Raw genomic sequence first — 11911 nt, 5'->3', positions numbered from 1 at the left:
CCCCCCCCACATGCTTGGCGGTGGACCCAGAAGTAGACTGGAAAGTACTTCCAGTCCACTTTGGGGCCTGCCCCTGCACCCCAGCTCAGCAATCAGCTGCGGGGGGACCTCAGGTGCCCCCCAACCCAGGAGGCATCAGTTGCCCAGCAGAAAAAACATGTAAAGCTGTCTATGGCCGAATCGCTGATTTTCCATATGAGAATTAAATCTTCAGATTCAGCCGAATCGAATCAGGACAGTGATCTGAATCAGCAAGTCAAATCACCATCCCCTGAATCAGGCCAAATCCAAATAGACTACTGCCTGCTTCGCACACCCCTATTAACTATTACTGATGGCATTAATCAGGCAAATCCCCCATTGCTAATAAGTGACTGAAAATTTGGTAAGTGAAACACTGAAAAAAAATCCTTAATTTTCCCTTTCAAAAAACAAGTTTTATGTTATATTCTGGGATGTTGTGTACAAGAAAAATTGGTATTTTTTTTTGAGTGGTTGGTGATTATCTCCAACAGGAGCTCATGCAATTTAGAGTCAGTGTTTCATCATCTCCATAAATTTGAGGCCCCTGTATGCTGAATTTGTTTTCCTTTTTCATTCAACAATGGTTGAACGAAAGCCAACTTGCACATTTTCTAAATATTAACATAAGGTGAAAAGCTATGGAACATACCTGTATTGTGTAGAAGTTTTAATCCATCCAAGCTTTGGAAAGCTCATTCCAGTGTTGTTTATATCATTTAAGAATTGTTCTTCCACAATATATACATATTTTGGCCTTTACACTTAATCTGGTGTAAGTGAATGGTGATTTTGGGTGCCCAATTTTAAGGGATCTTGATTTTTCAGTGATTTGCTTCTTAAAAGTTAGGTCCCTTTAGAGCAGGGGTGTCCAACCTTTTTGAATGTGGGACCAGATCATGAACTTTATCACCCAGTGGGCCGGTGAGCCATATTCAAAGACCTCACAGGAAGCGGTATCACATCCCCCCCCCCCCGGAAAGTATAGTGTTTACTTTTGTTTCCTGTCACAGCACCTCAGGCCTCAGGGAGTGGCTTGGCGGGCCACATGGCAGCCTGCAGGCTGTATGTTGGACAAGCCTGCTTTAAAAGCATCTCAATCACTAGTCAATTTTTGAAAGAACCTTGGCCAAAAGAAATCAGGAAAGTGAAGTAAAAAAGTGATAATACTATGTAGGTCACCTCCCACAGCTGTACCAACTCCATCCTAGTTGCACTTAATGATGTCACCCCTCCCCTGCATGAATAAAGGATTTTTAAACTGATGAAAACGTTGATCTGAGTATTTGCTGAAGAGATTATATTGCCCTTGTGAAGAAGGGTTTGCCTCTTGCCTATTTATACTTTTGTTACTTTCTGGGACATAGCCTATAAAGGTTTCTTTCCAAACCTATGGAAATTCTAACAATTTTTTTATATAGACAGATGAAAGCAGGATGTTTTGGTATGCCCAGATTTAAATGTGCATATGTTTATACTCAGTACTGCTAACCTATGAGACTTTGGTCCAGAGGCCTGTGGCGCACTTACCAGCCAAGAGTTTTTCCTTGAACTTTTCGCAGTGTTGTGTGTCAGCAGCATGAAAACAGTTTACTTACTGCCAGAGATAAACGTTATGGCCTGTAAGCCTCTAAAGTGTAAAAAAAAAAGACAATGAGCCTTTTCCCCCATGCACAGGTTCTGTCCAATTGGCTGTGCCCCAACAAGTGTTTTGGAGGTTTTAAGCACTATTACTGCATGTACCTAATGTCATTTGCTTTCTACTAAATTCTCTCACTTAGCTTTGAAAGCTTTCAACTACAGCAGGGTAAGCATAACCCATGTTTATTATATTCTTTTACTACGGAAGTGATTTTTACATGACAATTAAATACTGCAATTAAGTCTAACTATTAGAGAAGTGACTATAACATTTAAACTGACTTGAAAAAATTTACAAGAGATGCAGAATCCAAACCAGAGCTGTCTGGCAACTAGGATAAACATGGTTGAGTGATTTTTCACTAGTACATTTCTCTGCTTGAACAACAGTACAAAACCACTGGTTCCCTTCCTTCCCTCTCCATTCTATAAACTAGACACTGTTAATCTTGGCCAAACGATAGTCTGAGATACTCCAAAAGCCTCATCTCAAAAGGCCAGTAACCAAAATGTTTATCTGTTTTGAAGGTCAAACAACCGACTGAAAATACACATACAACAGCTTGCCCACAAAGAATTTTTAATTCATTTATTACCTGTGCACAAGAGAAATAGCTACCAATAAAAACTCAAAAGATATACAGTATTTTTACATGGTGGTTAAAAGTAATCAGAATATCACATGACAATGAGTGAAAGTAATGTTTCCAATTACAAATCATAATACATGTTAGAATTTCAACATGGGATAGCCAAAAAGCCTCAGAAGCTTTTTCAGACGTCACGTAGTGTTTCTTCAATTTGCACAAAGATTAAGATAATTTACAATTAATCTTTGTGAATATTGAGGCAATGTTAATAACAATGCAGGTTTCTGTACAGTTAAGATGTATAGAGATAACCAGATCAGCAATTCTAGTATATTTTAAATGAACTTATCTAAGCACTTTTGCAGAGATGTTTACCAAAGATACTGAAAGATTCTACTCTAGAAACGTGTCTTATGACTTATTTGTTCTGTAGTTTTTTGGTTACTTATTGTTTCATTCTATCGCAATGTGTAAGTTCCTAGAAATGAGCCATTTTCAATGGTGTATATTGTGTTTATACTTTATACAAATAAAAGCAAAAATAGTACGTAACTCGAGTGGTATAAATCTTACAGCATTTTGCTAGCAAAAAATACATGCCCAAGTCACAATAAGCAGTATTGGAACCCACAAATTATAGCTTCATTTGTCTCCTTTTTAATTTTTATTCTACATAAATTACTACTGAAGGCTAATGTTTAAGTAGTAAAGAAACTGGACAGTTGTCAGTCAGACAGAACCTGTTTACCCCATTGTGAAAGCTGATATCTGTTTCAAAAAATCACAATAAATGCAGAACGAAGAGAAATGTGATGCATGCAACAACTCTGAGTGAAAAGCATTGATTCCCACTGTTCGAAGAAAACTACTGCACTCCACCTTAAAACGCATCAGACTGCTTTTAGTTATAACGACAATCCCAAGAGTCAGAATGAAATAAAGCAAGTATTTTAAAGATTTAAGAGCTGTTATCAAAAATAAATTACATTTTTCAAGTTAAGGAAATGTTGCTATGATGGTTGGGAGCCCAGTAGCCTTTCAATAGCTGCATTGATATCTCCTCCGGTTGCTATTAGAGCTTGTAAATTTGCTTCACGGTTCAAAAAGCCCATTGCACTGAGCTGCTCCAGTTGCTGCTGAAATCGGACTTCTGGATTTTGTAACTGCTAAAAGAAAAAAAGAAGAAAATTTATTTTAAACTGTAAGTAAAGGCTTAGTGTAAGTGCTATGATATGTGCAAAATGATAAGAATGCAGACATCATCTTGTTCTTTGTCTTCGTTAGTTTCTACAATTACTCTCTTCCTTTCAAGTCCTCAAAACTAGACTTAAATAAGAAATTACAAAAATTAAAATGTGCAGACAGCTGACTTGTGTAATAATCTACACCAAAGGTTACATCACACATTTGTGAGATGAACTTATAGGAAGTGCTGCATGTCTGATTCAACATAATGGAGCAACATAAAATGAACCCAACTTAGATTTTTTCCTGGTAATAGTTCCTTCAAAGTGTACAATAGGTCACTTTGGTCAGATGAAATTAAATATGGAATCCTACGATGCTGTTCATCGGATTTTAAATACCCTTACAGATGGCAACAGGCAATAAGGTAAATGTAATCAGGTTATTTTACTGGTATCAGTCACCACTGTTTCTAAACTTTGATCAAGGTTTGGAAGAGTTCTAGCCGCTTTTTTAAAACTTCTAATGAGAAACTCAACAGCTGTAATTTTTATGCACTGATCCAGTTCTGACACAACACAAACAACAGAACTCCAATCACAATGGTGTCTGTAAGGGCTTGGTCATACAAGCTTCTGGTTTGGAACGAGCTCTGAAATCATTTTAATTATGCCTTACAATTTAAACCTGCAAATCCAAAGAAAACGGCACATGCTGTTTTTGTAAGCAGTTGTCAATCCAATTGTTTTTAGAAGAGCAAACACAGAATTCTGTGCTTGGCAGCTAAGCGGAAGGGAGAAACTGATTTTTAAACATTTTGTTTTAGAGACTGAAGAACAGCAGAAAGACAGGTATTTCAGTTAGTAACCAACCCACAAAAACAAAAACTTCTCAGCATCTTGCAGGTTGCTATTCCATCAGTTACAACCCCAGATATTCCAGCATAGATGACAGAGCCGTTCATAAATTAAGTAGAGGAAAGACTCAAATGGATGCTGTTTAAAAAGATATGCTCCTTTCCAATGCTTACACCTACTCCTTTGAATGTGCATTACTATGTTGCTGAAAACAACTCATGTTTCAAAACAAACTATAACCACTGCACAAATGTAACGAGCACTAACAAAGTAAGAAACTTGTAGCTAGTCAGATAAAATCTGCTCTTTGTTTTACTTGGAACTTTTCATACTTTGTCAAAGATTTTTACCAGCCTGATACCCCTCCACCACAGAATTTAAATAATAGCATTTTTTTTAAAAAGGGATACAAAAATATTAATTCAGACCTAGGTGGGGTCAAAAAATGAAAACGTTAGTTCAACACTACTGATTTGAGAGAGAGGCAATTATCCTGAGGAAAAAAAATGTTCAAATTTAAACTTTTATCAGCATTTATTTCCAGCTCTTGGGAAAGTAACAGTTTGAGTCTCACCCTGACAGGCATGTATTCAAAGGGTAGCAGCATATTTTTCAAATATTCTTACCGCCTTTTGGCCTACATTTGTAACTCAAATATTGAAAAGGATTTAGCTATGTGCTAGTTTACCTGAGCATTTGCACCAGCAAGTGCCTGCAACATCTGCTGAACAAACTGTTGGTGACCAGGCTCAGCAACTCCTGACGCTGGACTTGTATTTTCACTGGGAACAGAGCTGGATACACTTGTCCCTGTAGGACCTCCAGTGCTTCCTAATCCACCTAAACCAGGAGTAAATCTGCAGAGATGAGGAACAGAAAAATGCTGAGACACTTTTACATTAATAATTATTACATTTTATTACACATTCCAACCAGCTCCTCAGTTCTCACATGACAAAATCTACGGATGATGAAGTTAACATAGGAGAATTTGTACAACTGGCTAGCCTCCTAAAGAAGCAAGACAGGACGCTGACAAATTAACAGATTTAATATGCAAAAAGTATAAAGTAGTCCCTGAATGCGTCTCATCAACTCTTACCCTGGTATAAGTCCTGGTGCTTCTGTTGCCAATGTTTGTAAGCCCTGCTGAATTTGTAACAAAGCCTGCATTGCTCTAGGATTTGACATTGCTGATAAAGTATCAGGATTCTGCATCTAAAAAACAGGAGAGAAAAATGTCACAACAGAAACATGTGCAGGGATATGCCAGCAGTTTTGTAGGACCCCCACCCTTGAATATCCCTATGTAAACCCTATGAAAAATTTCTGTCTCTTTGTCAAGCTACTAAGACAACTCTTCTGGTTTGCTAAGGCTCATCAAGTGCAGTTTACTACTCTAGAAACAGTGTTGTTTAACTTCTCCCAGCAAAGCTTATCATCTAACATACCTGATTTTCAAGAGTCTCAGGGCTTTAAGATTCCGGTATAAATTCTGGAATTAGTGTCCCATATGGTGAGACTTGTGGCATGTGGAACCTGGCTGGATGTACACAGACATACAACTAACATATGCATCTCTCTCTATTGTTTCATACTATTTCTGGTTGTGCTCAAAAAACCCTTCTATTAAAGTTCACATTTTAAAAGTATGTCTATTTCCATCTACAGGTTTTCCTCGCTTTATGCTGTACATGCATTCTTGGAAAACTGTGCACAACTCAAATTCACATACAGGGAAACCACTTTACAATATAACAAATAGGGATATGTTCCAAGATTTCGACTGTACTGACCCCCAGACCCATTTCTACAAGACAACTGGTTGGTACTCACCAACAGCAGACAGTACACACAAGCACAGGTGGTGATCAGCGTTACCATAATGGGGATGGCGATTACAGAAACAAGCGTCTCAGACACTGAGCAAGGAGCACAGATCCACACAGGGGGCTATATTTCGGTGTGTATCACTCCCACAAAGCAGCTGACTGTGGGCTTCCACCACACCGATTGCATAAAAGTCAATTTACCTTGCATATAACAAATTTTTGGTATAAGAAGGCTCATCGCATAAGAGTGAATTCGCACATACAGAACCTGTATAAAGCGAGGGAAACCTGTACGCTGCCACTGCAGACAGCTCTACAATACTCCACAGAGTTTATGAAGTTCCCCATTCTGGTCACAATCTTAACCTACTCAAACTTCAACTGCTGAAGCTGCAGAAGTACAACTGAATATAAAGCAAACCCTTAGGCCAGGAACTCTTGAAACACTGTGATATTTCAAATGTGAAACCAAAATTCAACCCCCGGCCCATCTCTGCTTAGAACTATCAAATAAAAGAGAAATATTTCACACTGCCTCTGAACTACAAGACTGTCTGTGAAAGATTCAAATAGAGATGTGTAATCAAAAACCATATATTCTTCACCATTTGGTGTGCATATTTCAGAACACCAAGATGGCCTAGATGTTTATTAATTTGTTCTCATTAATTTGGTAGTCCCAAGCATAGCACAGAAATTGCACTGATGGTGGAAGTGGATGAAGAGATGAGAGGCCAAAAGGGCAATCTTCATGGAAAATTCAAAGTATCCTTTCCACAGGCTTTTGGGGAACAAAGAGCAAAACTGAAGTCTCATTCTGAGGGGAAAGGGGAAAAGAAGAAGGGATGGTGACTTCTAGTTTTGTATTTGCATTTTTGCGAAGTACCACACAAAAGCGGTAAAACTGCATTCTATGATAGATGCCCACTTGAAACAAGTAATTCACTCCAGACAAAGAAGCATAAGCAAATCAAAATGGCTGCACTATATACAGAGGGTGCACTTACTAGCAGACAGGTATAACTCTGGGACAGAAGGGGCAGGGGCAATGAGTCAACCACTTATTAATGGGTGAGAGGTAGAATGGCAGATCAGGCTTTCATGCTTTCAGCCAGATGAGAAAAAAAGACTGTTCATAATTCAACCAACATTTTGCAGCAATTTAATTAACAGCTAGTTTCCTCATCTCACTCACTTGCTGAAGGAAAGTTGGAAGCTGTTGTCTCATTTGTTCTTGAAGCTGAGGGTTTCCAGCAAATAAAGGATTGTTCAGCATCATCTAAGAGACACATGTACATTTTTAACAGAAAATACTCAATATGGTAAAGAGACCTCCCCCAGAAAGAGCTGACTGACTGCATTTTAGGTATTAGATGCAAGATCCAATTAACAAATTTGATACAATTGGAGTCTTCAAAAAATCTTTAACAAACCCTTCTGTTGCAATCATTTGCAAAACTGTTTTTTCATAAACATTCAAATAGCTAATACTAGAATTTAAAATTCATTTTCCTAATGAACTGCCAGATCTCTGCAGAGAAAATGTCCCTTTCCTGAGGAGAAAAGTCTCTTTTGTTCATCTTCAGTCTCTGAATTACAGAGCTAGAAGACTGTGCCTTTAAAAACAAATCAGAATGTGCAAGCAGCCAGGGAAGCTGTCCAATTGATCTCTTTAACACACAGGAGAAAACAGTTTTTATTTTACTCTATGTTAAAGCCATCCAGCCTGTGCTGACTCTTTATATGCCAGATTCAGCGTGGGTGATGCCTTAAGTACTATTACTATTATTCAGATACATAACCCACTCTACCCAGACAGACTTAAAATAACTGACAAACAATAGTAGGTTCCTCAATTGACACTCCAAAACTAGAAAACCCCACCCTACCCCTGTTTACCCTTAAGAGCAAGCCCATCAGCAAATCCCAACTTCCATTCACATTTACATAAATGGGTTGTATTGCTGTATTACCTTTATCCTCACCTTAATCCTAAAACAAGTACTGTATCAGGGCAAATACCAGAAGGTCACAGCTGAAGACTGAAAATACAAATGGCACAACCCCACTGTTTCTCTTAGAAACCCTCTTCCGCCACAACCCAATTAGTTTGTGGCCAAGCCTTTTCCTTTAGTTCTTGTGCTAGGTCACAAGTTTATGGTCACTAACTTTGAGGAGGTTGCCCTACAAAAGATGTCCGGTTTGGAACTTGAAAGGACTCTGGGTCACTGTTAACAGTACTTAGGCAACTACTCCAACAGTAGTTCATCATTTAATTATCTTCAGAAAATGGCTAGTCAGTGCTCAACCACAAACACGACTATGCTGTTGGGGGAAAAAAAAAGCTGCTACATGAATCCAACCCCTTTCTTTTCATTCAAAAAAATTCACAAACTGAATTCAATATATAGATGCATTTACCTGTGCAGCAAGATCAGGGTTCTGGCTTAGCGACTGCATCATGCTCCTCATGTAGGGTGCAGACAGCATGTTCTGCATTAGCTGAGGGTTTTCTGTTATCTGTTGCAATAAGCTCTGCATCCCTGGTGTGTTGAACATGCCAGCTTTAAAAAGTAAAATGCCAGTTAGCAATTCATCAACACGAACATGAGCATAAATGAAGAATGCACATCACTAAGTACAATAATGAGCATACAGCATATTTCCATAATTTTACATAACAAATCTAACTGCCACTAAAGGAGACCAGTCACAACTCCCCACAAAATTATTCTATCTATAACCAATACAAGATTGTGAGACATGTAATTTTAAGCTGTTCTAAGTAACGAACATTTCACTAAAAAGGGCACAACCTAAGAGGCTAGGTACATTTCAAAATATACACCCTGTTCTAATAGTGGTAGAATGTGCCAGGAAATAAACGCACTTCTCAAAATTGTGTGCTGATTGTCCCATCCCAAATTAGATCTAAACCCTGAAAATGTGTTCAGTCTATCTTTCTATTCCTACGTAGATCTCCTGCACAATTTTGGAGATGGGCCTTCAAATGTTAACTAATGCATCTCCAGTTACTTGTTCCTTTCCAATACAGCCCCATATTTTAAGTAGAAAGTCAAAGTCAATTACATGTAAAGGAAGAAATCAGAATGCTTTCTGGGTAACTTGAATACCAGAACTGACATCTAATTGCAAACAGCTTGCAAATAAGCTCAGCAAAACAGTTAACTTCTCAAGTCGTGCAAGAACATGCTCCAAAAATCAAGAGAAATCCTCCCTCAATCTGGTGGTGGACGGGTGGTGGAGGATTTAAATCAATCTGGTACTTGATTTAATTTGCCACCTCCAGAAAATGAGGAGCAGATTGTACTGACCTGTAGGGTGTGGCTTAAATGAGACAGCATGACAAAGCAGCTGTGCAAGCAGCAATGACTGAATCCAGTTCTGCAGGACAACATTCACCTGGCATAACCAAAGTACTCCTTAACCTGGATTTTCTTCATACCTTCCAACTTCTGTACCAGATAAACTAGGGATCCTAAAGTCTCCATTACTAAATAAGGCACTTTACCAGCAGAATCCACGGCTACTTGACAACAGAGTTATGTTGTAATTAAGTAGTCCTGGGTTCAAATCTGGATTCTGGAAAGTGGCTACAGAGCATTCTGTTCCTGTCTGCCTTTGCTCCTACATTTCCTTTATCATCAGTTTCCAGCATATAGCACCCTAGCACACACACTCCTTTTCAGTGAAGCAGGTGAGGCTGTTCCTTCTTTGGTAATGGATAGGGAACATCAGGGAGAGCACAAGAGTCTCCCTACTTTTTTTCTAGTCTGACTGCTTAGGTAAGCCAATTACAAGGAATGTCCTTGCAACTGTGGGATGGATCATGAACAGTAAGCTTACTGGAGGTGGTAAATGCTCAGTCTAATGTGTGGGCACCATGGAGGCAAGAGCACGCTCAGTGCAAATGGCCTCTTTAGAGTATAGTGCTATTGACCACAAAGATTTCTATTAGGCATGTCCTAAATGCTAATTTTCAGTATCTCATCACTTAGCCAATTTCAACCAGATTTTCAGGGACAGCTAAAGGCAGCTAACAGTTTGTTTTCAGGGGGGAGGGGGGGTTGTTGTAGATACTTACATGATCAACTGGCAGCTTGGAAGCAGAGACAATGACAAATGATACTGATCATTACTGTCTTGTTGCCTTGGACAGACCCTCCCAGCTATATCCCCCTCTACTTTTCTTGTCTTTGGATTTAGACTGTACGTTCTTACTGGGAAAGGATAGTTTGTGTGGTCTCTACCACTATGATGTCCTGGATCATGACTGAGGCTCTAAGGGTGTTTATAGACATGCTCAGGGGAGTAGGGGGAAGGGAGGGAGTGCTTTAAATTAGAATGGCTCAGAGCTGCTCTAATTAAAAGTGCCTGAAGCATCACATGTATCACCAAGCATCCTTCTGCTGAAAAATGGTAGCAGGGGCACTTTAACTAAAGCTCACTGAATGAGCTTCAGTTAAAGCACCCCCACTGCCATTTTTCAGCGTGGGGATACTTATACACATGATGCTTCTGGCACTGTAATTACAGCATGTTGGAGCAGCCTCCCTGCACACTCTAAAGCACTACTGTAATACAAAAACTGGTTACACTGCTTCTGATATTTGGAGCATTACAGTTATAATTTTTGGTATCCATTTTTAAAAATAAATTCTTGTTTCATTTAGTGCATTACAAAGCCTATTTTTTTATTTCACACCGAAATCTATACTTGTTTTCATGTAAGACACTGAGAAAATGTACTTAAACCATCTCACCCAGTAGCTGTATTATCAGCCTTTTACTCTTTTAGTGCTTAGTGGGCAAAAAGGTTGTTTGTCTAGATATTTCCTATTTTTATTATTACTTTTAGAAGTTTTATGGCCACTTCCGGTATTCTTGAGAAAAGTTTATGTTTGTTACGCTATACAAGAAGCAGGCACTAGTGAAGAACACTATGAAATTAAACATTCATAAATACTTATTCCAATACAAGTGCCTTCTTTCTGCGGACATGCCAAAACAGAATTTGGTCAAAAAGAACGTACCTCCTAATCCAGGTCCCAAATTCGGTATGGTTGAGCTCTGTCCTGTACTGCCAGCGGTGCTACTTCCAACATTACTACTGCCACCACTTTCACCACTGGTACTGGTGCTGGTTGTAGAACTCTGGGAACTAGATGGAGGAGCCCAAGGATTTGGGAGAGGGTCTCTATTTTCTGTGCGAGATGGTTGGCTTTCCCCACCTGAAGATGCATTGCTTACTAAAGAAGCAAATGGGTTACCTCCAAACTACAGAGGGGGGGAAAAAAAAAAGCCATCTATTTTATCACTCCTAGAAATTATAAGATTTGTGATGCATGCAAAATTCTATTGGGAGACTGACTACTCTCCATCAATTATGCTCACCATCCCTACAAACATTTCATGGTACAACCAAATATTTTGAAGAGTGGTTAACTTCAAAAAGAAAACTGGATGCCTTTTTGAAAGTGTTATAATCTGTATCCCTATGATGACAATTGCCACAAGTCAAGAACAAGCCTGGAGGGCAAGAGGGTAGTTTTACTACCAAATTAAAATGAAATATTCTCTAGTTTTCAGAGCTTAAAGCTGAAGAGAGAGATGAAGCAAGAAATTTAAGTCCCTAAAAGGACCCTTTATTTTTGGGGTCAAGTTGGTCAATTCCACCAAATGTAGACATTTTGTTAAGAAATACACACTCTCCAATATTTAACAGCTTCTAATGAAAATGAAAGAACGAAAAAAGCAAGAACTT

The 11911-nt window shown here is 38.8% G+C and overlaps 1 protein-coding gene across 2 annotated transcripts in view; it reads right to left on the bottom strand.

Annotated features, from left to right (window-relative positions):
- Positions 1–2236: 2236 nt before the first annotated feature.
- The window catches only part of UBQLN1 (ubiquilin 1), a 40806-nt gene continuing 31131 nt past the window's right edge, over positions 2237–11911 (bottom strand). The window contains exons 6-11 of one of the 2 annotated variants that reach the window (XM_019517407.1): positions 11181–11424; positions 8548–8690; positions 7322–7405; positions 5397–5512; positions 4983–5151; positions 2237–3415 (exon numbers count right to left, since the gene is read on the bottom strand). In XM_019517407.1, the coding sequence (XP_019372952.1) occupies positions 3263–3415; positions 4983–5151; positions 5397–5512; positions 7322–7405; positions 8548–8690; positions 11181–11424 (909 nt within the window). In that variant the 3' untranslated portion in view covers positions 2237–3262. Of the gene's footprint in view, positions 3419–4982; positions 5152–5396; positions 5513–7321; positions 7406–8547; positions 8691–11180; positions 11425–11911 lie in introns of both variants that reach the window. The other variant, XM_019517406.1, reaches the window with a different exon arrangement.

This window comes from Gavialis gangeticus, unplaced genomic scaffold, assembly GCF_001723915.1.
Source record: "Gavialis gangeticus isolate Ggan-Ray unplaced genomic scaffold, GavGan_comp1, whole genome shotgun sequence".
Lineage (NCBI taxonomy): Eukaryota > Metazoa > Chordata > Crocodylia > Gavialidae > Gavialis > Gavialis gangeticus.
This window is presented reverse-complemented; position numbering and strand designations above follow the sequence as displayed.